General features: G+C 39.6%; 1 protein-coding gene across 2 annotated transcripts; it reads left to right on the top strand.

Moving 5' to 3' along the window:
• Positions 1-5,166: 5,166 nt before the first annotated feature.
• On the top strand, positions 5,167-25,733 carry SPI1 (Spi-1 proto-oncogene). 2 transcript variants are annotated; one of them, XM_010296758.1, is made up of 6 exons: positions 5,469-5,513; positions 5,780-5,782; positions 12,058-12,151; positions 19,464-19,651; positions 23,611-23,767; positions 24,428-25,733. In XM_010296758.1, exons 1-6 carry the CDS (start codon positions 5,469-5,471, stop codon positions 24,742-24,744), a joined length of 804 nt encoding a protein of 267 aa, XP_010295060.1. In that variant the 3' UTR covers positions 24,745-25,733. The 2 variants fall into 2 exon arrangements, with proteins under 2 accessions (XP_010295061.1, XP_010295060.1); XM_010296759.1 differs by lacking the exon at positions 5,780-5,782 and having other exon boundaries at positions 5,167-5,513.
• Positions 25,734-26,270: the final 537 nt, after the last annotated feature.

The raw sequence follows: 26,270 nt of genomic DNA, 5'->3' as shown, positions 1-26,270 counted from the left end.
TTGTCAAAGCGGTAAACAAACTGTGCTTCTAAAAAACTGAACAGCTTAAGATGGAGCTACTTATCTTTAGACTGTTAACTTTTTCTACCAGAAGGTTAGTGAAAGATATCAGCTTTTTACCAAACCCTACAGATTTCAAGGCACCTGAAAAAACCCACAGGCAAGAAAGCAAAAATGAAGACTAAAGAATCTAACTGCATGTGACATATAGTAAAGATGGTCTAAGGTTACAAAAGAATGAAAAGTAATTAATTCAAAGACAATTTTTCTTTATCAGTAACTAATTCCATAAGAAAAAAGTTTCTGTAGATAATATAATACAGGGTGTGTCATGCACAAGTCATACACACCTGTCCTATCCGCACACATAAAGCTGTGACATGCGGCTTGCATGCATGCATGCTTCACCTCTTACACAGCCAAACGCCTACTGTGAGGATGTATAAAGACCACTGGCTTCTAGTACTTCAGTTCCTCTGTTTATGCAAAATTCCAGACACAAAGTCCTTGTGAAAGTCGTGGCAGAGAACAGGAAGCACAGTTGTAAACCCACCGGATACCTAAAGACATGTTTATTTGTGAATAGTGTTTTTCCCTGTAGAATTCTGAGAGATTACTAAGAGATATAGTCCCAATAAGATGCAAGTCTGGAAAATATTATTTACATTAGGAGAGCAAGACTTCTTCCTAGATACAGCTGCACTCTCAAGAAAGAACTGCTGCCTAAATATCCAGATCAAACTCCATACAGCAGAGTTATTTCTGACACAGCTTGGCGAAGGTTCACTATGGACACAGGGGAAGAGTCCTCTCTAATGGTGGGTGTAGATCAGCAATTTAGTTTAAATCATAAGTGCACTTCTAAAATTAATCTCCTGATCATCCCTGCTTACTCTGCTTTAATTTGTACCACATAGCAGTATTAGAGCACATAAACCTGATTCTTTTCAGATGAAGCTGAAGATGTGGCTCAGGACTCCAGCTGCAAATGGGAATTCAATCCATGGCACCAGACTACAGCCAGTCTGAAGTGACACACCCTCAAAGGAAATACAGGGTGGTTGTTGACCCTTCAGCAACAACAACTTTTTTCTCTTACAGATATGCTCTTATTGAGTCATATCTCAGATGCACCTCATCCTTATAGTTTAATTTTGACTATTAAAGTATCTGATTTGAAGGGGGAACCTCATTTGGACTGTAGGTTATAGGCACAGCTCTCTGAAGGGATGTTAGGCAATACTGTTTGCGTCTCACTGGTGCTACTGACTGCATGTAATATGTGGACTGGATGTAGACTTTGAGTGGATGGTATTACAGCATTCTTCCATGTTAGTTGATTGAAATGATACAGAAGTTTTGAGAGATTAGAGGACTATAAATGAGAAGGAATGTGTAAATCGAAAATCTCTTGCCTGCAGAATGCAGAAGATCATGAAAAACTGACATCAAATCTTATAGCTATTTGAACACACCTTAAAGCCAAAACAATCTTTTCCAAATACAGTAAATAATAAATGTAGCTGAGATGTAAACAGTTCTTGTAGCCATATAAATTGCCAAAGGGAGATCTTCTTCTTTGCTGAATTCTGCTTTATGGACAGTTTAAAAGTTACTAACACAATGAGAAATGAAGTGCTTTTAATTTCTCTAAGTGATTGCATATCATATCATAATGGTTCTTAAAAAATCCATGAGGCTTTCTAGATTACTACTGACTTAAATTACTCCTCTTCCTCCCATTGAAAATGGTTATCTTCATTCTGATATGGATTTAGTCTAGTCTATGCTTGAAAATCTTTGCCAACATAGTGAAGTTAGTTGAGACTGTGATATTTTAATGACGTTTTTATGACATGTCCTGCTGGCAAAAGTCCTTGTACATGCTGTTACATAAAACTCAGGAACTCATGAAAGCTGAACTGTCAAAAGCACTTTTATTTCCACTAGGAACTGCATCAACTCTGAGAGGGGATGCCCACATAGCAAGGAAAAGTCTTTGTTCAAATGTAGCCATGGCAATAAACCTGTGAGTATCACAAGGGAACGTCAGTGAGTGATGACCTATCACAGCGGAAAGGGCAGCACATATTTCAGTGGAGTCTACATTCAGACTGCTTAAGGATCCTAAGGTGAAGCTCCGCAGGAGAAGAAGTGGTAACAAATTCTTCTCAGCCGGTAACTTGCAGCAGCCATTTTCTGGCTCCTACTCTCTCAAGGAAAAAGGCAACAAAGATATTCCAAATCAGATCTTCAACTCAGTAGGAGTATATGTAACAAAAAGTTAAATGCAGAGGATTGTTCTCTAGAGCTCCAGATGCCACAGGTTCCACAGTCAGAGAGACCCACAGACTCTCTTAAGAGAAGAGGGCAGCCCCCCCCCCCGACATCTGAATGGATATTCAGTCTTAAAGGGTGATATACAAGATCCACAAGCCATATTACCTCTAGATAACAAGATCAATGGAAAACATAGCTCTGGGAAGAATATGGAACATACAAGGGAATCCCTTGCTTAGAGGTCTTGTCTTACTGTTAAGCAAAAACTCAGTCGCAGAATCTATATAAACACCTGTTTCTGATTAAAAGACTTCAGGATGAGTGATGTTGTGTGTGGTTTTAGTAGGCAGAAAAATTACCTTCCAAGCACCAAACAAGGTTTGAGGTAACGGGACTTCTCTGTGATGTGGCTGCAAGTGGAAACCCTTTTGCTTTGGTAGCTTGTGGTTGGAAATAGCTTGAAGAATAAATGGGTAGAGGTAGGGGAAGAACTCTTTCAAAAAACTGCATACTGAGGTGATGCTTGGAGGGCAAATCTCTCAGATTAATATGAATGTTAAATGCTTTCAGAAACTTAATCTTTCAACTCAGCAGCTTTTTCTTTAGTTCTCCAAATCTCCATCATGGAGAAGGATCCCTACCCTGCTTCAAAAGCCTTTTCGAAGGTCATATTACATTCTGTGAGTTCACATCATATGCCTCTGGAAAACAGTTCTCTACTATACAATAGTTTTTTCACTTCATCTGTTTTGTGTGTCATCTAATAAGGTACTGACTGCAAGGATCTGGGCCAAAAGCACCATCTCTAGTAGACCTTCCTTTCAGGAGTGAGAAGATTCTGTGATTACACTACCAGTTACATGCAACTGTGAGAAAGTAATTTACGTTGAATCTTAGTAACATTTTTACTAGTGATGTTCCTAGACAAATATTATAGTGTAATCAAGCATTTTATTTTGCTTTTAGCATCTCCATTTATGGAGATACTCTCCGTCCTAGGGAGCTTATTCAACTTCTGGACTTTCTGCTGGTCCTCAAGCTTTATGGCATATTATTTGGTCCTAGTTCATCATACAGAGAATATATTTCATTATTTATATTGATAACCTTGGCACATTTATGATTATTCATATGCTAAATATGGTTGATGTTGTTAATCTGGCATTCCCTGAGTGCAGTAAGGTTGGTGCACAATATCTATCCTTATTAGGTAATTTCCTGTGCTAAGAGACAGCGCAGAAATATCCTCCAGCGTATGAAACATAGTTGCATTCCACTTTAATAGAAGCCTCTTTGTGTAAAACACTACATTTTTAAACCTTCCAATAGCTGCTTAAGCTATCCTTCAGTGTTTGATGAACCAGATGGCATCTCTTCCTTGTTCTGAATAGCCTTTTTAGTAGACCCGCAATTTCCACGGTTACTTTTATCACCTCTTATCCAATTATCCACTTTAAGATTTGTGTATGCTCCCTTCTCCTCTGTTTGCACTGAATGTTGTCATCGGGACTGTACTTTGCTTCTCTCCTTTTCCCCCAGGTGGTTCTGATCACTTCCAGGCCGGTACCCAAGGGGAGACTTGAGAACCATCTCAGAGACAGAAGTGGACTGTTTAGCAGCTTCCTTATTTCTAGGTTGAAGTCAAGATTTCATGGTACGAATAAAATAAGAATGAAATGATGATGTATGAGCCGATGCTTGTGAAATTCAGTTTGGGGCTTCAAGAGTTAATCTCCCACCACGTTCTTGATCTTATCCCATTGGTAATATGGTTTGCTTGTTGAGTTCCTTCGGGTGGGGAGTGAGAGGAACTTGTGAGTGGCCTCTGGTTTTACCAGTGTACGAGGGAGGAAGTCTGTAGTGGCTGAAATTCCCCCTCAACATAGATCCAGGTGAGTGGTGAACAGGCTACTTTCAAAAGCAGAACCTGTGGCACACGGGCATAGATTGAAAGGGAACAACCCAGACAAAGAAACTTCACTTTTCCAAGACGTTAGTAATTAAGTGCAAAGCAAGAAGGCATTTTGCAGAATGAGGCCGTTCTCCCTTTGTAGCAAGGCCCCACCCTCTACATCCTGCCCCATGGCCGACTCACCCCTGCCCCTGCCAGGACCTCAGAACGAAGGGCATGTGTTCGGTGGAGCCAAATGCAAGTAAACACAGTGGGATAAAGAGAGGGGAGAAGAACGTGTGAAGCAAAATCTCTACAAGAGATTTCAGCACCTGACTGTTTAAATACAAACCTACGAATCTTGTTCTCTGCTCACTGTTATAGGCACTCAGGATCTGAGAGAACTCAAGTAATTGCACAGGACATGGAATACTTTCTCCTTTTCCCCACTTGCTTCCTCCTTGAACGAGCTGTAAAAGAAAACAAATCACAAGAAACAAGTAAGAGGACTAAGTAACTTCCACTGAATCGTTTTTGCTCGATTCCAAACTTGATGAAGAAAGTCTCATGGGCTTAACTTCAGTGTTTTGTAGAAACCGAAGACTGTATATTTGAAACTGCATGCTCTTTTTTTCCCTTCTGCTACGTATTGCCACCTAATTCCAACACAGGATTATTATTAAAGCGGGTCCACACCACTGCACTGTCCTCACAGAAGTTGTCAGGACCGTGTCTCTGTGATCCATCGTTAAAGCAGAGCGCAGCACTATCGTTACGGTTCATCTGCAGTGGGAAGCACATAGTCTTCCACAGAGCTCTGCACCCACATATTTGTTTATTGGTAGCAGGCCCGGGCTTTGGGTTGCTGATTATACCGTAAGCACCTGCCCATGGCAGATCTGGCTCAGGGCAGACTTCCTGTTGCAGCGCCACAGCTCCCTGAAATGAGATTTATGCAAACTGGCTAAGAGCTGTGATGTCACAGCGCACTGATAGACCCAAGGGCTATCTCCCTTCTACAGACATTTGATAAAATCAGGAACTTCACATACAACTCGGGAAGAAGTTCACCTCAGAACCTATTAGGGCAAACTATGAAAACTTGTTAGGGTCCTTCTCCTATCCTGAGATCCATCACTGCAAAGGGACTTCACGGAGTCCGAGGATCTCACTTTTCCCCCCCCACCCCCTTTTTTTTTTTTTTTTTGTTTTGTTTTGTTTCATGTGATTTTTTCAAGTCAGTTATTCTGGATGTTTGAAAACTGAATTAAGAAAAATTCACTCAGAAGTTGGCTGAATGTTGCAAGCTTGCAAAATGGAAGGATTTCCCCTCATTCCCCCTGTGAGTATATGGGGTTTATTCCTAATATGGATCATTGGGATCAGTAGCAAAAGGCAAAATAAACCAGGTTTTATTATTTGCGAATATCTTTGTTTTGGTCTGTATTTGTAATGCCAGGAAGTTGGTCTTAGGTTGATATATAAAGCTAGTGACAACATTGCAATGAATGGGAAATTAACATTTCCTCCCTAAAGTTGTATCTGATTTTGATCTCCATTTGTTTTCACAGATTAAATGTATGGCATTTTTGTACAGTATGCGTATAGCAAGTCAGTAAATTTTTTTCTTCAGTGCTGGCTTTGTGATATGAGGCCGAGTCTTTCTTCAGGTTGTAATTCTTAATAATCTGGAGTCTCTGACATAGTTTATGTATCTAACTGTCTACCAATCTGTGAAAGAATGGTTGCTGAATGCTGATTTTATGTATTGCAGGTTTTAGGATGGCATTTTAGTTTCTAACTGCAGCGTCTCTTGAACTGAATTCTCTTTAGTTCACTTGCTATGAAAAAGCAATTGGTCAATGAGGGGAAAAACCCCACAGCCTTTAATTGGGTCTTTCAGTGTTTTCTCTAAGGTACAAATTTTTCTGTATGCTTATGAGACTGTTTCTATCCTTTCTTTAACTCTGAAGCATATAACACTGCTATAATTTATCACACGGTGAGTTCAGGAATTATTATTTATGAAGAATGTAATGTCAATAGCCTGTTGTTCAGAAACAAACCTTAATGGGAAATCCCTAACTAGAATGGGTAAAAGAGGCCCTAACTAGATTTTATTAAGTATGTAGAAGCTGAAGAGATGTCAGATAATGTGTTTTACTTGGCTTTTTATGTGGCAGATGACTTACGGTAATTACTGTATTTGTTCAGAAAACAGAAAGAGACAATGCAGATCCAAGAGTCCCTTTAACAAAACTTGTATCAAGTTTTCTTTTTGTCTTGTCCCATCTAATGAAGGCTAAAGACATATTTCCTTGTCTTCCACCCAGAAAGATGGCCCTTTGAATTCCTTTCATGTTTGGTATCCATGTTGACTGAAAAAATATGTCTTCTTTCTGTGAGACTCTTTATTCTACCAGTTCATCAGGAGTGCCCCTGAAATCCCCTATCTACCCAAAGGGTGAGAAGACACTAAAAATCTTTTTTCTTTTTCTTAAATACAGCGAGTTGCCCAGTGGATCTACCCTAAATGCATCAGGATAGACACATTTCAGATAGAAATCTGAAAAGAAACTGAGAAAATGAAAAAAGTACACAGAGTTTTCTCAATATGTTACTTCTTGGGCTTAAAAAAAAATTAAAAAGAAACCCAAACCTTGTCCTCAGCTACCCCAGAAATCAGCATCTCCATTTTAAAGAAATATATAATTGTTACTTTTCCCTCCACTCATTCACTCATAGCCAAGTTTTCTGGACCCTTTTTCAGTATTGAATTCCAGTGCATACATTGAATAAATGGAGTGAAAATCTAACAGAGTCTGGTCTAAGTTTTCTAATTTGTGTTGTAGTTAATATTCTGGCTGAACTCTGTTCAGATGAATGACACAACAGGTAGTGAAAATACAATTACATTTTACAGGAGCACTTGGACAGGGCAACTTGGTTTTTATTTTTGTGATTAAAATGTCCAAAAATTAATAATTTTGTGTTTTGGACTTTCAAAATTGTTTTAAATGTACTTTGAGCACTACCCGTTAGAGCCCCACATGACATGGTTATAAATGTCTGTGCCTCCTGGGACTTTTTCAGAGGGGAGACGTAAGCCTGTTTCTAGACAGGGGTTTCTGTGAAGCAATACTTCCCTCCTCTGCCCCTCCCCTTTCAGTTGAGGGTGGATCAGTAACTGCTTTCCTCTTGACTACGCTAGGAAACTCTTACCCTTCATTTGGAAAACGATGCTGAAATGATTTAGGAGTACTGCATCTTTCTCTGAAGATTAGGAATTTTGTATGGAAAAGTTCTGCAAACTGGGCCCGTATCTTCCAGTGCATGATAGAATCTAGTTGTGCTACAGGGCAAAAAATTATTAAGTCAAAGACCTTTGCCTAAAGAGGGCTCCAGTTGTAGGTGAATTCCTAAGTAGCCACCTGTAGAAATCACAGCTTTGAATGGAATTATATATATATGAGAGCAAAATGCCCCACAGATGCACTCTCTTCCACCTAACTGCATTGCCAGCACAGTCCAGTGAGGCTGGCCCAATGAGTGATCATGTTAATATTTTTACTCATATTTTCTAAAATAGTTATACTGTAATTTTTTTTCCAAGGAAATAAGGTTAATCTTGGCCTGAAGACTTGTCTCAGCAGCACATCATTGGAAACTGTGTGGAGTATTTCTGAATCACATGCCAGTGAATAGTTATGTGAGGATAGCAAAAAAAGATCAGCATTTAGTGAATTTACAATCATCTGAAATCATCTGACAAAGTCCTGGTGAATAACAAGAATTTTCAGATTGCTGTTCAGTTGAGTCCCCTGTATCTCTCTTAACCAATGCCAACCAAGCTTTCTCCAGGTAGTTTTGTGGCTTTCCCTTGATTTTCAGGGCAAAGAAGGAAGATGGAGGCAACTCTCTATTTATCAACACCTGTGACAGATAAAGTATTGTTTGTTGACCTCTTCCTTGAGGGTGGAATATGGTTTTAGATAGTATACTGCACTTATGGCATGTAGGAAAGGAGATATCAACTTCAGACCACAGCTATGAGTTGCTAACAAAGCTTTCTGTCACTCTTTTACATGAAAACAATTGATAGAACAAATGGCCATTGACATCAGTTAAATATTAAATAGTAACATGAGCCATTCTTTGCTTTTTGTCAGGAGAAACAAAACAGTTCAGTGTCATGGAAGTGCTATTAGTAAGAAAGATGATGAAATGGGTGTGTGGGTGGGGAGGTTCCAGAGAAGGATGGGGCAAGTGGGTAAAGATTGGTACAAGAGGCGACAGCAGCACATGGTGAAACCTCTTCTCTCTACCTAGAGAAAAAGCTTTTAATAAAACGTAAAAGAAAAACAGAGTGAGATTAGAAACAGGTTCTTGGAAATAGTGTCTCCAATGAATAGAGGAAAATATCCCACTTTCCCATAACATAAAGATAATCAGAGAGAATCCATGCTGTGCTGTCTCCTTTGCCACCATCTGATTAAGTTTATGATACATAAACTTTTAAATATTTAATATACGTTTTCCCCTATTAGTTACTGTACCCTTGAAGATCAGACATCAAGAAGGAAAGTGGTGCCAGTTCAAGTCCTTTGTGGGGATGGATTGGTCCAGGTTGCATGAGTTAACAAGGATATACACATACATATTTTATCAGATGGATCACTGAGCAGAAAACAAATGCAAGGAAGAAAATTCCCACAATACATAATAACGACATTTTAAGTCCCAGACTTTCAAAACAGAGTATGTAAAAAGACAGTGATCTATGTAAAAGCAGACTGGTTTTTAGATGTTGAATAGCTGCCACTCACTCTGCAGTAAACCAGATCTGTAAATATTAAGGGAATCACGTTTTTCAGAGTCTATTTAACACACCTTCCTTTAGCTCTAGTCATTGAACACACGTCTGAACTTGTATGAATGGTAGATATACTTCATTCTCAGCTCTCAGACTGTGAGACACTATCGCCTGTTACAGTATATTGGACTGAAATGGGGGAGTTTGGAAAATCTTAGGGAAGAAGAGACAACAAAGGAAAAACACAACTAGGAAAAGTCAAATGTTCTTTCCCATGCCTAAAATATGTATTGTTTATCTACTTTTTGAACTGACACTATAGTTCTGTAAAGATATGAGTGATAGAGTTTTTGTTGTAGCTGTGGAAATTTTATACATAGCAAATTAATCCTAGATTGACAGGACACTAATTTCTTTGGAACTTTGTTTACTTTTGGCTAAATATTTATCAGAGCTACAAACTTTGATGCACTTAGATACGGAAAATTTTATCATTTCAGTCTGTTTCTAGTATTTTAGTTGAAAGGAAACAAAGATTTTTCTTTTAAACTACATACATTTATGTGATTTTCTTAACCTCCATTTCTCCCAACTAGTATGGTGGGCATTTTCCATTTGGATGTTGAGGTGTCTCCTTTCACAGAACATGAATGCTTTCCTTTGAGTTATGACAAACTAACAATTCTGAAGATGAAGGCAGAAACTTCATACATTCTTCAGGTCGACTTCCTGATTTAGCAGGAAGCATATATTTATGAAAGGAAATGGAGGAGTCAGGTGAATTCATTTGCAAAGATAATGAAAAGTAGAAATTTCATTCAGAACTTCATCCTGAAGAAAGCAAAACACAGTCTCATTACTTTTTCTTGTCAGAGATGAGAGTACACCACTGGTCTAAGGAATGGGGATGTGTGAATGCATATAACCAGTTAGGGCTAGAGAGAACACAAAAAAAAATTCGTAGAGGAAAACTAGAAGCATCAGAGAGAATCCATGCGTGCTGTCTCTTTTGACCACCCCTCTGAAATCTGGAAAATAAGTTATTTTTAAATAACCCATTAAATCTCTGTGTAGATGAAGGGCAATTCTGTTGGAATTACATTGACTTGGAAAGGGATACTGCACCTGTGTCCTTTGGAAACCAGAAATACGAGGAGTCCCTTCAACTGGTATCCCTGCTGTGGATACCATTAAATGATGATTTACTCCTTTTACTTAGTCTTCCTCTTAGATTGTCTTTATTGTGGGTTACCATCTTCTCAATATTCCCCAAAACAATTATCCACCACCACAGATCATATTGGGAGCTGACAACCAGGCAATGGATTTGTTCCTGAGGCTTTGAATATTCCATGGATCTGATGCCCAGTTAGTGTGTATTCTGGAAGTCATGGCATTTTAGACAATCTTACCAGTGCATTTTAATATGATATGCTAATACTGCACACAGCTGCTACTAAGGATCTACCAAGGTCCAATTTCTAAAAGTATTTTCTATTTTTTTGTGTTCTAACATCTTAATCCTCTGGGAATAAGTCTCTCTTTTTCTCAATGTAATTTCTTAAATGTCATCATAAAAATCACATCCGTGGAAAAGCTTTAAATCCCCAAATTCTAACAGAATGAACTGAAGGAGTTAACTGGAATTAAAGAGCAGAGGTAATGAGCAATGTAGTTTTGATGTAGTTTTCACCAGAAAAAAAATCTTTTCCTTTTGCCAGCTGCTTATCTACCACCTCCATCTGGATTTTAAGGGCAGCTGCTGCCTTAGGTTTCAGGTTCTCAAGCAGTCTAGAGGAGGAAGAAAAAGAGAAGCTCGCCTGCATTTCTGGCATGCTGTCACCATAGCCTGAGCTTACAAATTGCTGGTGTTCCAAAAATAAGACAGACGTATGGAGGGAGATAAGGGTTTGGGACATACAGACAGGCATGTGAACATATAAACATATGAACATAAAAAATATGTCCATCATGTAAGTTATCATGTTGCTTTAAATATTTGTCTTTCTTTAAAGAAAAATTAGTCATTAACTGAAGTCATTAACAGAACAAAGATGTCTCTATTGGTACCTACTACAAATAATTTCCTTTCAGAACAAAAAGGAAGTTCTACATCGCTGTTGACACCATAGGAATTTGTTCAGATTGGAAGAAAACATTGTAACAGACTTAATTGGACAAAAGTGTAGCAAAGCTCTGTGAAGGACAGTGCCCTTCTCTAGCTCTTCAATCTGGAAAAAGGCAAAACTAAACGTTAAATCAAGCAACCGAATTGTGCGTAACTAATAATAAACAAACCACCTAATGAAAAAACGTGTGACGTTAAACAGTATTAACATTGGAGTACTAGGCGTGGGGAGGAAAACAAGTGGGACAGTTACCCTATGTCACCTGTTTTAAGAAGATAGAGATGACTTTAATTCCACAACTAAGCATCCAGTAGGTCATGACTCAATGCCTGCCCCACATTTGGACTTTTTAAGTCTTCTCTGTGCATACGTAACAGCTCTGTGCAGCTGATTTGAACCAGCAAACATTTACAGTTCATCTTGGATAAAAACTGAGAAAGAAAATGTTTTTATGCCCTCTGTCAACATCATTACCATCTTACAAACTGACACCATTTAGTGAGACCTCCTAGAAACACTCAGAATAACGTGCTTAGGCAAGACAAATTTCTGCTTTCTCTTTTGTGTACAGGAGGAATATTAAGAATGTCTGTCACTACCAAAGAAAAGGTTTCCCTGCCGTCCTGGTGTGATCACATCTTGGCTTGGGCCTGATGTCCAAGACAGCTCTCTAAGTTGGAGGGCAGGATATCAAGAACTTGTGTAATACTTGTGTAATACCACAGGACTTCTGCTACACAGAGTGGGTCTAAGGAGATTTTTTTTTTTTTTTTTTTTTTTTTTTTTTATCACACTTCACCTGAGGATGCATTTTCGTTCACAGGAGGGCTTTTTTCCCTAGGCAATATAAAATGTGTTTACAACTCTCCTTCACTAACTACATGAATAATTTTGAAGGGATTTGTGTAAGTTTACAGTTCTAAAAATTCCTCTTCTCTTTACAGCCCTCTGAAGATATGGTACCCTATGAGTCAGACCTCTACCGACAGCCCCATGACTATTACCAATACCTCAACAGTGATGGAGACAGTCATGGTGGTAAGTTAAAAAATATCTCTCTGGAGCCTAAAGTCTCATGGGATACCACAGGAAAGAGGTTTAGGACATTCAGGGAAAAGAACAAACACGTTGCTGTGATCTATAATGTATAGGCACATACTTTCAAATCAGAAACCAACAATGTTTTATTCTGCTTAATGGCACTGTTCCAACCCAGCAACGGCAACATGGTTTCTCTGACACAGAATTTTAGAAAACACTGAATGATGCAAGGAACTTCCAGGACATTCAGTGTATTGCCAGGAAGGTGGGATCTCATGATCTCTATCCTTCATTATTCTCAGTGTTTTCACTTTCAGATCAAAAGCACTTGGCTTGTTTCAGAACTCCTTGAGGACGTCGATTTGCAATACTGTATTTCTCTTCTTGTGTTCCCATCTCCAATTCCTGTTTGACTTACATCCTAGGTGCTCTGTTATGTTTCTTTGGTATTTGGCCTTTTTCAGCTCCATATATTTCTCTCTTTCTTTTGATCTCTTTTGCATGCTGCTGCACCTAGCTTTTACTTTCACTCTTCCTTCAGTACACCCAAGTTCCTTCCTCTCTCTAAATCTATGTAAAAGTTCCTTGTAGCTGTTTGTACGTAAACCTAGCTCAACATAAAATTACTGTATGATTATTTATTGCTTCCATTTATGTATGTGATTTCAAAGCTTTGGTGTCTTTATATTTTCACGTCGTCTGGGCACTGGACTCTAAATCAATGCAGAAGGGAGAGGCTTGCTTTGTGAATTTTGTCTCCTGTGCAATACAATGGCCCAGCAACACCCCCCTGGAAATATCAGAGTCAATATTGACTCAGGAAGGAAAAGCACCGTTCTATTGTATCACTCGTGGCAGTCCCTTCAGATCCTGGAGTTTCCCTAAAAGACTCCCACTGATATAGCAACTAGACCCATCACTGCTTAATTTAAGACATTAAAAACTTCACACCATAGCACTCTTTTATCTGCGGCAACAGAAGCTACCTTAAGGGACAGCAAGTTACAGAATAGGATTGTTCTGAGCATTTAACTGAAAAAGATTCCTACCTAAATTTGTTCTCTACATTGTATTCAAAAAACACCTATGATATTCTTAACTCCTGGAAACAAAGAATTCATTTTTTATAAGTTAGCTCATGGCATCTGTCAAGTCACATTAATCAAACCCAGCAAATTCCACATGGAAATTCAGGGTTTTTACAGTATAACCTGTACCTGTTTACACGCCCATAAAATGAGGATAACATTTATTATATCAAAAGGCAATTGTGTCAATTAAACAATAAACGTAAAAGATGCCATGTAGGAAAAAGCACTGGGAAATAACTTCGCTGTCATTAAATCTAGGCTATCTCAAGCAACAACATTGCTTTATCTTTCATAATCTTATCATCCCATCTGGTTTACTGCCCATTTTTCTGTTGGAAAGCTGTTCCTAAGCTACACTGCTCAGATCATTAACACATTTTTGCTCATCATAACAAACACAACAAAAATTTGAATGTCACCTGTGTGAGTTTTGGCTTAAGCAGTACCTAAACACCCACTTTGAACAGAAATTTGTCTCTTGCAAAACTTGTGTTGCACTTGTCCTAAAGACCCCCCCAAAAATTGCTTAATGGTTTAACTCCTACAGTAAGTGGTTATGGAAGAGGAAACTTAATCCCAGCCTGCACATTTCAATTACTTTTTTATTTATGAAAGCACCTGTAGTGTAGTTGGTTGTGTTTAAATATCTAATATGCCCTATGATTTCCTGAATTGCTCACAGTCTAAAAGAGCAATGAACAACCAAAGAATACAAAGGGAAGTAAAAAACTCTAATTAACACATTTTGCTTCTTCCCTATAAATATTGACAAACCCGACTTTGGCTTTCATTTTGTTAACATGACAGAAGTAGTGAGTCTTGAGGAGAGCCGTGCAGAAGAGCAGGAAAGGGACACCACAAACTACTTTTAGAAATATGTACGAAGTGTTCAGAACGATGTGGATAAAAACACAAGGATTGAAAAATGACCAGCAAAAAGAATAAATAAGGTGCTGCAGTGATAGCAGTGAAGTGAAAGAGCTGAGAACATGATTAGACAGGAAAAAGAAGAAATAAGTAGGACAGAATTATGAGGGAGGAGTTCAGCTTGGGGTACAGTGGGATCACTGGCAATACATAGAAAATAATTTTGCAGGTCTACTCAATATTGCTATGGACCTCCAAGAAAAGCTACTAGATAACGTAAATAGCTACTACAAGACAGAATATTATTTCTGACTTTTCTGATAAGGGGTTGCTAAAGAAATAGAAGGTCTTGGTCAAGCGTCAGACTACCTCTCTCTCACTGCTAACAAATTAATTTTGTGAAAGGGGGATGGCAATATCTTCATCTGTAGATCTGTGCTACATGCATTACTGTCACTTTTCTAGTACATAATTCTGACGGCAACTCTTACTGCATGTTTGCATGAGTAGGCAGTAAAGTACACACAACAGTGTGTCTCTAATTTAATATGTAGGAGATCATTGCCAATAAGTGAACACTAAATTTAAGAAGCAAAAACACACCATAAAAATATCCATATGTTCATCTCAACGTGCGTTGTTTGCATTTATTTTTTATACTGTAGTTTAACTATTTTGTAAATACTGTAATAAACACAGAGACACAGTCATGCAGGACAGAAGCTTCACTTCAAGTGATCATGTATTAGTCCATCACCCTACCCTGAGCCTGTATGCTAGTAAGTCTGTAAATGTAATACAGCATATTTTGTAACACTAATGCAATCTTAGTAATTACAAAATTCCACTGCAGCTTTGTCTCTAAGTTATTACTTAACATTATTGGTTTAGTAAAAATCACTTTTTGTATGAAGCTGAATGCTGACCCTTGTTCGCCTTGTCGCTAGCCTCATGGAACTTGCTAGATTTTGTGATTTGGAATTTTATTTTCATCGCACCTCCTGGAGTAATATGATGATTTAAGAAGCTCAGCTTTGATTTTGTTAGGATTTTAGCCCACACAGAAGTGGAGGAAAGTCCAAACATGTGAACCTTAGTCTTAAATTCTATATGGAAAACAGAAAGAACTCCAAACTTCATTAAAAAATCCCCTCACTTCACAGCCATTATGATGATTTGCTGGGGCCTGACCCATAGATTATTGAACATTTGGGATTATGAAAATCATGAAGTTTGTAAAGTGAGAGCTACTGAGATCCTACTGTCTTTATAGGTAAGACTGCTGTACTGCCTAGGAGCACAGCAGTTCAGTGAACTGAGAGCAGTTCTGTAGGGAACCAAGACATTCGTTTTCCAGCACCCTTCAATATTTTTGCTGTTTCCTCTGTGGGTTTTTTCAGGTGAGCGAAAACACAGTGCTAACACCTAAGCTGTGCAATGTGGCACCGTGTGCGAAACCTTCTCCTAGCTCAAAACGGGTCGGAAAACCTGCACAGCCCGGAGCAGAACCACTCTGAGACACAAGCGCAGCCATGTCAACGCAGCCGTCTCCTTAGACCGGGCAGAGCGCTGTGCTGACAGAGCTGTCACGTTTCCGGTGCAAGAGCTGGCTCATGAAGTTCTGCCTGGTTTTGCACTGTGTGATGCAGATTTAGCTTGTTACTCCACTTTTATTGTAAATGCCTGCCTTAAGCCTATTTCCTATTCTAACTGCTGGTTCTGATATTATTCGTCTATTAAAACAGGAGCAAAGCAATTCACATTGGTCAGAAGACGACTGAGAAAGTCCAGTCATGTTTTCTCACTCGCAGAGTGAGAATCTACCTCCATGGTGAATATTAACACAATGCCTTTAGGTCCGCTATTGCTTCCCAACAGCCTAACATCCTCTCTGTCATGGGAGGGAGTTCAGAATTGATGATTGTCCTTCCTCTAACCTTTCACTACATACAAGACCAAAACAAACACGATCTCCATGTCTCTAAGAGAATTTTTTTCACATCCTCTTTCACTTCACATGAAATTTCTCATAATGACTCCATTATGTAGCTCTAGCTTGGCTTTTAATGACATTTTCCTTTACCCAAAGAATAGACACTTTCCATTTCTAGAATTTTTTTCTCCTTTCTTTTTTCTTCCTTCCACCTTTATGCTTTTGAGAAAAGAACAGAATTGCTATGCATTACTGATGTCATGCTAACAAAGAACATAGAAGTAAAAAGCTGATGATAACTCTAATAACTGCAGACACAGATATTTAGAATTTTTTAATATTTTCATGTGCAATAACTCAGCCAGGATGGTTAACTGCAGAGGGGCTTGTGGAGACAGAATTCAGAATTTCTCTTTTAATGTAACTAAAACAATATTGTTTTTCCTAGTCATCACTGTGAAATTACAGATAATTTAGAAAGAAATAAGGACTTTTCCTCCTGTCACAACTTGAATATTTGGATATAAGTTTGTGTTGAAGTAATTTCTGACATAGATTTATTTTATAATGTATTAGTATTATGTGGTCACTGTAAGTTCCTAAATCCTGTGCTATTAGTACTATTCTATTATAGTATAGCACCTAATTCCATAAAAAAGGATTTCAGTAATGACTAGGCTAAATATTACATAGTGAGTAACATGAATATGCATAAATGGTGTTCCACAGGTTAATTTATTTGCCAAGAAAGAGTTTAAAAGAACAGTTCTGGAGGCAGCAGGAACCTTGTCATAGGCTCCAAAAAACTAAGAGGTACCTTGAAGTATAAAAACATGACTGATAAAAAAATATTTGAGAAGAATCAAAAGTGGACCATGCATGCTGGAAATGTACTGTGTTCTCTCTTGACCACCATACTTGCTGTTAGTAAGACATTCTGCAGCTGAAGACCCGCCATTGAGAGCTTCAGAGACTTTTGCTTTGTCATCCTCACAAATATGCACCGATCTCATTTGCTATAGTAGATTATCAAAGGCAAGGGGTCTCTGAGAATATACATTGCCATCTGACAGGACTTTCTGCACAAGGAGCAGAGCCAGATCATCCTAAGGAACAAGAGTATAGATTACTCCTGCAATGTATTCTCAACACTTTATCATCAACATGCCCCCCATGGCATATGGGGCCTCAACAGTTGGCTCTACTTAGAGAAATCTGCGGTAATTTAACCCAGTAAAAGCATGAGTTAGTGTGACTCAGTCTTCCAAATAAACAAAAAGTTTCAGATTGAAAGTGCCCAAATTCTCCTACGAGTACACAGCCTTAGATGACCCATGGATTCAAACACACATGCTCTGCCATTTCCTGGGTTGGAGCAGATGCGAAGGTAAAAGTACCTGGGTACTTTGCACCCATAAAACCCACTTTTTTTGCCAGAGAAAGCAAATTTTTTTCTCTAGCACTACAATATGAAGAAGTGCTACTGTGTATTGTAACTATAACCTTGGCCATACATAGCCCACAGAAAGCGCTATACAACAACGCAAAGAAATTACAAAGGAATGCAGCAGCTCCCTGGGTGCTTTTACAAGCACCTCTCCATCCCTTTCTCATGCAGTGATATGGTTTATCCATGAATCAGAAATTCAGGAAGGACAAAAAAGTAAGCACTGGTATGATAAATGGTCTGATAGAGCCTCCAAAAAAATTTCTACAGGCCTGAACAGTAAAGGCAGCTGAAAGCTTACAACTTCTCAGGTACAACTATGTTTGGTATGAACATATCACTGAGTTCCCTCTAAAGGAAGCCACATTCAGAGTCATTATCCTGGATTTCAAATCCTCAGTAAGATTAGACCTAATTCTTTGAAACATAAGTGGGGAAGGATGAGGAGATAGAAGCTGAGAGAAAGACTGAAACTGGTATTTAAGAAAAAAAATTCATAGCACATTAGTATCCAGACAATGTCATACACAATGACATCATATTGCAGGATGGGAAAATTGCTCCTTTATAAATTCAATACAACTACACTTGGAACAACGTGTTCAGTTCAATTCTGTCCATCGCATTATCAGAAGGATGTCAACAGCTGGGAGGGAGCTTGAAGAAGTACACAAGTATGATTAGAGGAGTGAATATACTGATTTATACTGAAGGACTGAGAGCTAAATACATGCAGCTGGGTTAAGTGACAATTAGGAGTAGATTTTAAGGGTACATGATAGCTACCTGAAAACATGTGAAGGGTAGGACAGAAATTATTTCTAATAATGCAAGAGAAGAAAACTCGGAATAGTAAAATATAAATTAGCACTGTTACACTGAATATCATAAAGCATTTTCAGCCATACATAAAATGATGCATGAAAAGTAAAACTATGGGAGATCTCGATTCCTAGCTTAGTCAGAGCAGAGGATGTGAAGTTGACTTTGATTTAAAAAAAAAAGTGCACACAAATATGTGCATAATTATGCATGCAGCTACTGTATGTGAGAGAGATAGAATTTGCAGTGCTTCACATGTGCTCTATCACATTTTAAATTTTGTGCAGAAAGTATAAAATTCTAAAAATTGTGGAGGCTTATATGGAACTAAATAAACCAGAAATCTAAATCCGAGAATGATATGGAATCATTTAATTTCAAAAGTAAATAAATCAGGAAACAGGATAGTGGTTATCTGTTTCTTTTTTTATGTTTTTGAAAAAAATCCAAATTATCACAGAAATTTCGAACATACTAAAGAGATAAAAAAGGTAGAGAAAGAGTCTGCATCAGAATTGAGCTTCACAGTAAACAGGGTACACCAGACTGCCACAATAGTTTATCCTTTTATTCTCTACTATTGGTACTGAAAAATATGTGACATACCAACACATGATTACAGGAAACATCTAGCAAAGTGCTGTGCCTTTTCTGCAGCGTTACTGAAATTTTGCTAGTAGAGTAAAATAAAGACTGAAGATAATTGCAGAATAATCTGTAAATTTTCTCCATCTCCTCATTTCCATGTCATGAGGAAGAGTGAAATGAGACTATGACGATATGTAAATCAGTAGAATTTGTTGCCTCAAGAACGAAAATGTAAGATTATTGTGGTCTCTTCTTGAAAAAGGTGCCAGCTTTAATGTCTTTTGCATCTTGTGCTAAATTATCATTGAAATCCATCTCTCCATCTGAGAGTATTCTCCTAGTTAAAATGGCCTAAGTACTACTTCCCAGACACAGGCATTTATGAGATTAGGAAAAGAAACTTTACAGGGATCTACATAGATTGTCACCAGAGACAGACAGGTCAACAGGGATGGTGTGGAGAGGGTGGAAAGAACGGTGACAGGAGTAGGAACCAAAGACAGACAGGTAGATGCCGTGTTTCTTAAGGTTGCAATGACAACCTATTTTTGTTTTCTTTAGATCATTACTGGGAGTATCATCCACACCACATGCACAGTGAGTTTGAGACCTTTGGAGACAATCACTTCACAGAACTGCAGAGTGTACAGCCTCCCCAGCTGCAGCAGCTGTACAGGCACATGGAGATTGAACAAATGCATGTCTTGGATTCTGCAATCCCAACCACACACATTGGACTCAACCATCAGGTATGGTTACCAACTGTTACTCGGAACTTAGGATGATAGTTAAGGGTAAGGAAAATAATGCATCAGGGAATGCATAGTCTTATGGGAAAGAGAATGCTGAAATGAATTACCACAAGCTCTTACGGCACAAGTACTTCATATAAAACTCTTCATTCTCAGGACAAATGTGGTTTAAGCATTATTTTTATCTGGATAATGAGGAGGCATGTTCCTCAAACTGTGCCTAAAAAGACAATTGCATTTTGTGGAGGTTTTTGAAATTTCAAAATTCAGTTTAATTTGGAATGTAAATCAACTGTTTTGAAATTCCGCAGAGGAACTGGACCTGAGAAGCTATGCATTGCCATAGCAAGGGTTTCCATGACTACTGGGAAGTATTCTGAGTCTCAAAGTAGTAGGAAAGTTTTAAATATTTCCAAGCAACCCTGACAATTTTACATGATCTGTACAAGAGATGTTAACAAAGACAAGTCGCTGGTAATTTTACCACAGTGAAACAGGCTAAGGAAAACCTATTTGTGTTTTTACCTGAAAGTAAATAAGCCAGGAGCCAAAACACACTGTCTTGTCTCTGCTCAGATTTTACATGAAGCCAGCCATCTCCCTGTAAAAAAAGATACTCCATTGTGCAGTAAATATAGTCACCAAAGTGCCAGTGAATTCTCACTACAGCTGAAATTATAAGGAGTTCCATCCTACTGCAAAGGTACTAAGCAAAGTGGGTGTGGAGATCACTTTTAACTCTTGATCCTACAAGAATATGCCCAAAGTCATTACTGGGAGCAATAAGAAAGTTGAGTGACCTTGGGCTAAGGATTTTCCCAAGGCAGGCAAGTGACATATGATGTGCTCAATACAAGACAGAGTAGAGCTGAGGTCAGAGAAAAAAGTCATTGCTGATTACAGTGCTGCATATAATGGTGCCATTGCTGAAGTTTTGTGAGAGAAACTGCATGCATGGAATTGTCATTTTGGGCTTCTTTGTTCAAAGCAAACTGAAATTGTATACAAATACCGTATTAATAAAAAAAAAAAAGAAAAAAAACGGAGTGAATAAGCTAACATTGTCAACAGGAAACTGACTGACTTCAAACCATCAAACTTCTCACCTACTACTCAGAAAAAAAATCAGGAATAGAATATAAGATGTAGATACAAACAAAGAATTAGGAACAGAAAGTTACAAATATAAAATGTGCTTCATGGAACAAGCAGTCTGTGGGAAGCTTCAAGTTGTTTCAGTTGCTCGCTGCAACTGCTAATACATAATGACCGACCGTTACCTCCAACCAAAGGCAAAGAATAAAAATTAGCCTCTTTATGGATGTGTTTGGAAGCACCACCAAAAAACGAGAGGGTGCTTCTGCTTATCCCACTTCATTCCACTCAGTTACCGTCTTTCATTTCAAGACGAAAGGCAGAGAATTAATTTTGTTTAATTTCGATAAAGAGCACTGTGCTCTCTCTGCCCCTCTCCATACCAAGCTCCAGAAGACATTAGCAGGTAGAATTCACCACTGCCTTCCTCTTCCTTACCAGCTGGGGATCTCTGGCTTTTTTCTTTAACCTACAGCAGGTCATGCAAGTGGTACTTGGCCTGCTCTGAGGTTCAGGCGCTGGTGTGTCTCAGCCACAAGGCCTAAGCAACATATTCCAGGCACTTTCAAAGAAACAGAAGCAGGAAGCAAGCTTTAATCCTGTGCTGAATTTGCCAGTTACTGACTGCACCCATGCTTGTCGTGCAATATCAGAGTTACAGTTTGCAAATAAAGGAAAGAACGTGCCAAGATATTTCTCTAATTTTCTGTTGAGATCACATTATTTTGCGAAACCAAATTTGAGGCTCAAGCCGTTCTTGGACAAGGTTTCTTTAAAAAGCTTTGTTAGCCTGCCGGCAGGTGGTCCCACGAATAATATATTAAGCAAAGAATAGTCATTCTGAAGGGAGAATGAAGGAAAAGGCTGGAAACCTGTGAAGAGCTTTAGAAAGAGGAAAATCACAAATGGGTGCCACAGAGCCTGAGACAGCATCAGAATATGGAAGGTAGCTAGCGGCGCCTTGAGCTTCCTCTCTCCAGAACTGTATTAGCAGCCTGGCTCTTCCAAACACACGAGCAGGTCCTCTGCGACTCCGTGTAACACAACCGCGTGGCACTGTATGTATTGACCTACGCTGAATTTCAGGCACCCAGTAAGTGTAAGCAAAAATACAGCAGATGATAGGGAAAGGGGGGACGGTGTGGGGGAAGCTTACTCAACGCCCCAGGTTGGCCTCTGCAACTGCCTTTGCTTGTGAGACACCCTTCCCCCTCCCTCCTCCACAGCACCCTCCCACCCTCCCGCTCCAGCCCCGAGGAGCGGGTTCCTCACTCCCGCACCACCCGGCGACGCTCTCCAGGTTTCCACGACCTTTTTCTCTGCAGGGGCACCGACCTCTGTCCCCCTTCCCTGTCAGACGCTGTCCCACCTTCTCACTCCCCTTCCCCCATGGCGCTGTCTCTCCCTTCCTTCCTACCCCTGAGGCCGCAGCTTGCTTAACTGTAAAAAGCTAAAGGTGACTCTGTGGTGAGGGCTGAAGTTTCGCTCTTGGGGATCTGACAGGAAGCTTACACACGCTCTTACCCAATCCTGGCCTTCCTGCCGGATCAGCTCCAGCCGCTCTGCCGACTCATTAACCGCCAGCTGCTGCACCCCAGAGCCAGCCCTCTGCACGCTCCTTACCGGGACGTTCTAAGCCGGTCCCAAACTCATCTGAGAAGCACCACCGGGCAAAGCCCGGCGTGTGGGGTGGGTGGTGTGACTCATGAAGTGCGCACCCACTCCCCGCTGCCGTGCCCAAGGTCCCGTGGGAAGGGAATCAGGCTCAAGACGTCCTTCTTCGGTGGAGGGAAGGCAGAGCAGTTCGAAAGGAGCTCACCTTCCCGGACTAGCGATCTGGCCCGTTTCATGCAAACCACATTCTATCTGCTGCTGGGTTTGGGGGATGTTGGTTGGGTTTTTTTAATGTGGGAATTGGGTTCTTACTCCCTGCCCCTCAGACTGATCTGTTTCTCGTTCTTAAGTAAGAAGCTGCAATAATTTATAGCAACTGGTCGTGATCCCTAACAGGCTGCAGAGGCAGGCTGTTTTTCCACAGAGCTGAGGTATATTCCACACTGCTCCTGGCAAGACCGCTGTATAAGGGCAGGAGAATTTAGCACAAAAACTGGCTTGCTGGCTTTGCAGATGAGAAATCCCCATTGATGGGGAGTTTTCAGATAGCCACTTAGGAAAAAAGAATGCGAGCCAATATGATGTATCCTTTATCTTAGTGCTAAGGCTATTCCCCTCCTTACTGGGAAATTCAGGACAGGAAGGTGACAGACCTGTGTAACCCCACCTCCAGAGCTGGATGCAGTCCTGCAGGGATTCAGTGCTGTCAGAAGGTACTTTGGCTCTGACAACAGAGCCAAAGCCAGTCCAAGCAGCCATGCCACGGCAGAACTGTTCAGCTCTTTCAAATTTAAAAGAGTAGTTCCAGAAGGCCTGTGTTAGAAAAAAAGGTTATTCTCAAACGTAGTTTTACACGGGGGACAGGCAAAAGGAATCAGAAACTCATCAGGAAGAATGCTAGCTTAGGGGAGGTATGGGGGAAGAGGGGCAATATCGCTTGCATTCGGATATAACATATGAGAAAGTTCTGACTTTCGCAACCTTATTCTTCCTTCCCTCTTGTAAAGCTGCGTCTTTGTACATGTGTAAGTGTTGACTCTTAGCTGGAAGTGTTTCTCAGTTTCATAGCATTTATTATAAATGTCAACAACTAAGTCACTCAGTATTACCCTAAATAATCTCATATACCTTTTAATTTCTCCCCCCCCTTTCCTCTGTAACTCTCTCTGTGACGTTTCCATTTTTTTCATCTCAATGCCCCACTCTCTATCACGACCTCCTCCCTCTACTACTCTTTTCTCCCAAAGGTGTCCTATTTGCCCCGGATGTGCCTACAGTACCCTTCTCCACAGCAGCCCAGTTCTGATGAGGAGGACATAGAGAGGCAGAGCCCCCCACTGGAGGTATCGGATGGTGAGACTGATGGTGTGGACCCTGGGCCTGGAATTATGCATGGAGAAACAGGTGAGTGAAGACAGAGGGACTTCGTCAAGCTGTGTGCTGAGCAGCTGTTACATTACCATGATGATAATGAATACAACTGTAGAAATGCTCCGCTGGTATTTTATCCCACTGCCAAAGCTTCACATTCCCTGACTCCTTGCACTCTCCTGTCCTCTGCATCTTTTATGACCGTAACCATGCCTATATCTCAAATCTCATTTCTTCCCGTACTCCCACCTCCTCCTTCTGCCTTGCCTATTCAGGCTTCCTGGCTTCTACCTCCTCTACTCCGATTTCCATTAACAGATGGGAAAACCAAGGAAAGAAGTTCAATGAACTGATTTTTAAAAATATTTAGCTCTGTTTGCTCAGTACCTGACAGTCAAGTTCCATATAACCTTATAAGTTTCAGATTAGTTTCAAATCAGCAGTTTTTCGGTTAGTTTTGAATTAGCAAATTAATTTCAAAGCAAGAGTTTGGCCTTTGGGATTCCTTATTCTTGTTTTTTCTTCTTGGTACATCAATCCACACTATGTCCTCAGAGTACAACCCTGCCTGTTGTTATAGATGCTGCAAACTGAAGAAGTTTTGTGACTGACAATGAATTATTATGAATATTAGCAGGAACTACATGTTAGTAACTAATGCTCCGCTGCCTTTCTTCTCTGACTCTCACACAGGCAGCAAGAAGAAGATACGTCTGTATCAGTTCCTTCTGGACCTTCTTCGCAGTGGAGACATGAAGGACAGCATCTGGTGGGTGGACAAGGAAAAAGGTACTTTCCAGTTCTCCTCCAAACACAAAGAAGCACTGGCGCATCGCTGGGGCATCCAGAAAGGCAACCGCAAGAAAATGACCTACCAGAAGATGGCACGGGCTTTGAGAAACTACGGCAAGACAGGGGAGGTCAAGAAAGTCAAGAAGAAGCTGACCTACCAGTTTAGTGGAGAGGTGATGGGAAGGGGGGTCGCCGATAGGAAGCATTATCCTCATTGAGGCCATGGGACCCTAAGCAAGAAAAATATTAAGACCTCCTGGCTGGATACCAGCAAAGGAGACGGACGCATCTTTCTCTTTGCTTCCTGTGCCCCCTTCTCTGCCTTTAAAGGGCCTTTACCGTCAGGTGTTTCTGGTACGAATTCCCTTCTTCAGCATCTGAGAATCCTAAACGTGACAGAATTCTTTGCTTCCATCCTACAAGTTGGACAGAGTTGGGAAATTTAAACAATGTACAAATATATTATTGTCAGGAAAGATTTTTTTGATTGTATTGTAATAAAGAATATGGCTGATGAAGTTTTGCCTTCAAAGGTGGTGCTGTGTCATTCACAGTGACACTGCATTAGCTTACAGCTTTCAAACTAGCATTAATACAGGCTCTGCCGCAGCTCTCAAAGCTAGAGAGAAGTTTGCAGATCTTGGAATGATACTCGTTCTTTTAAATAGTAATAACGTGTATATATTTAATAAAATTTGATATAATGAAGTTCTGGTGTTTGCATAATAAATGATTACTTCACAAAAAAAAATCTCACATGCATTTAATTATGCAGATGCAGCTCACGTGTGGCACCTGAACAAAATGCACACTGGGTTATAGGGACTTACCCATCTGTCACTACTTTTTAATTTACTTAGAAACATCATCAATCCTGTCAAACTAAGTAACAAAGATAATAGGTGAGATACATTACTGTGAAAGAGACTGTAGTACTGAAGTCTATTTTTAAACCTATATATATCTGCCATTACTTTTTCCCATGCAAACTAAGTGCTGCCAGTTGAATAATTTCTATTGACTTATACCAAGAACGGCATTTATAGCTCCATCTGGTTTAGAACACAACAATTAACCATGTTCTGTGGTTTCACTCATTTTCCTGCTCCTGTTCTTTCCTTTTGCTTGGTTACCTCCACGGTGATATCTTGATTTTAGCTTATGAAGCTTTCTGGGAAATAAGTTGCATTTAATTATGTCTTTGCAGAATTCTAGTACAAAAGGTTTTCAAACTTTTAACTGTGGATTTTAATCCCTACTGTAACTAATAACAACTGCATTGTATAGATTACACTCAAAATGCAAAATAAAAGATAATTCAACACCTGAGATACAATGGTAAAGTTACCCAGTACATCTAAACACAGAAAAGAAAATCAAAGTCAACCAACACTAAGAAATTTAGCATTTTAACTTTTAACATTATTTAACATATCCCAATTGTGTTCAAGCACTCAAAAATCAGGAAATATCATCATGACTCTTCCAAATAGATGAGGTGAAATGACATATATCTAGAACGAAGAGTTGGGTTTTGTTTAACAATATTAAAATGTAGTAGAACATGGCAAATATGACAATTTGGAAGTTGTATCTAAGTAATGTAACTAACTAACTTGAAGTTTTGCAGAGCTTGCTGCTCACTGAAACCAGAAATAGCTGAAAGTGATGAGCTTCTTACAGACCTCAGTTCTCAAAATTATATCTAAATGTAGCCAGTTTTATCTACACTAACAATCTCACT

The sequence above is a fragment of the Phaethon lepturus genome, unplaced genomic scaffold (genome assembly GCF_000687285.1).
Source record: "Phaethon lepturus isolate BGI_N335 unplaced genomic scaffold, ASM68728v1 scaffold12851, whole genome shotgun sequence".
Classification (NCBI taxonomy): Eukaryota; Metazoa; Chordata; class Aves; order Phaethontiformes; family Phaethontidae; genus Phaethon; species Phaethon lepturus.
Note: the sequence above shows the minus strand (reverse complement) of the source record. Positions and strands in the feature narration are given on the sequence as shown.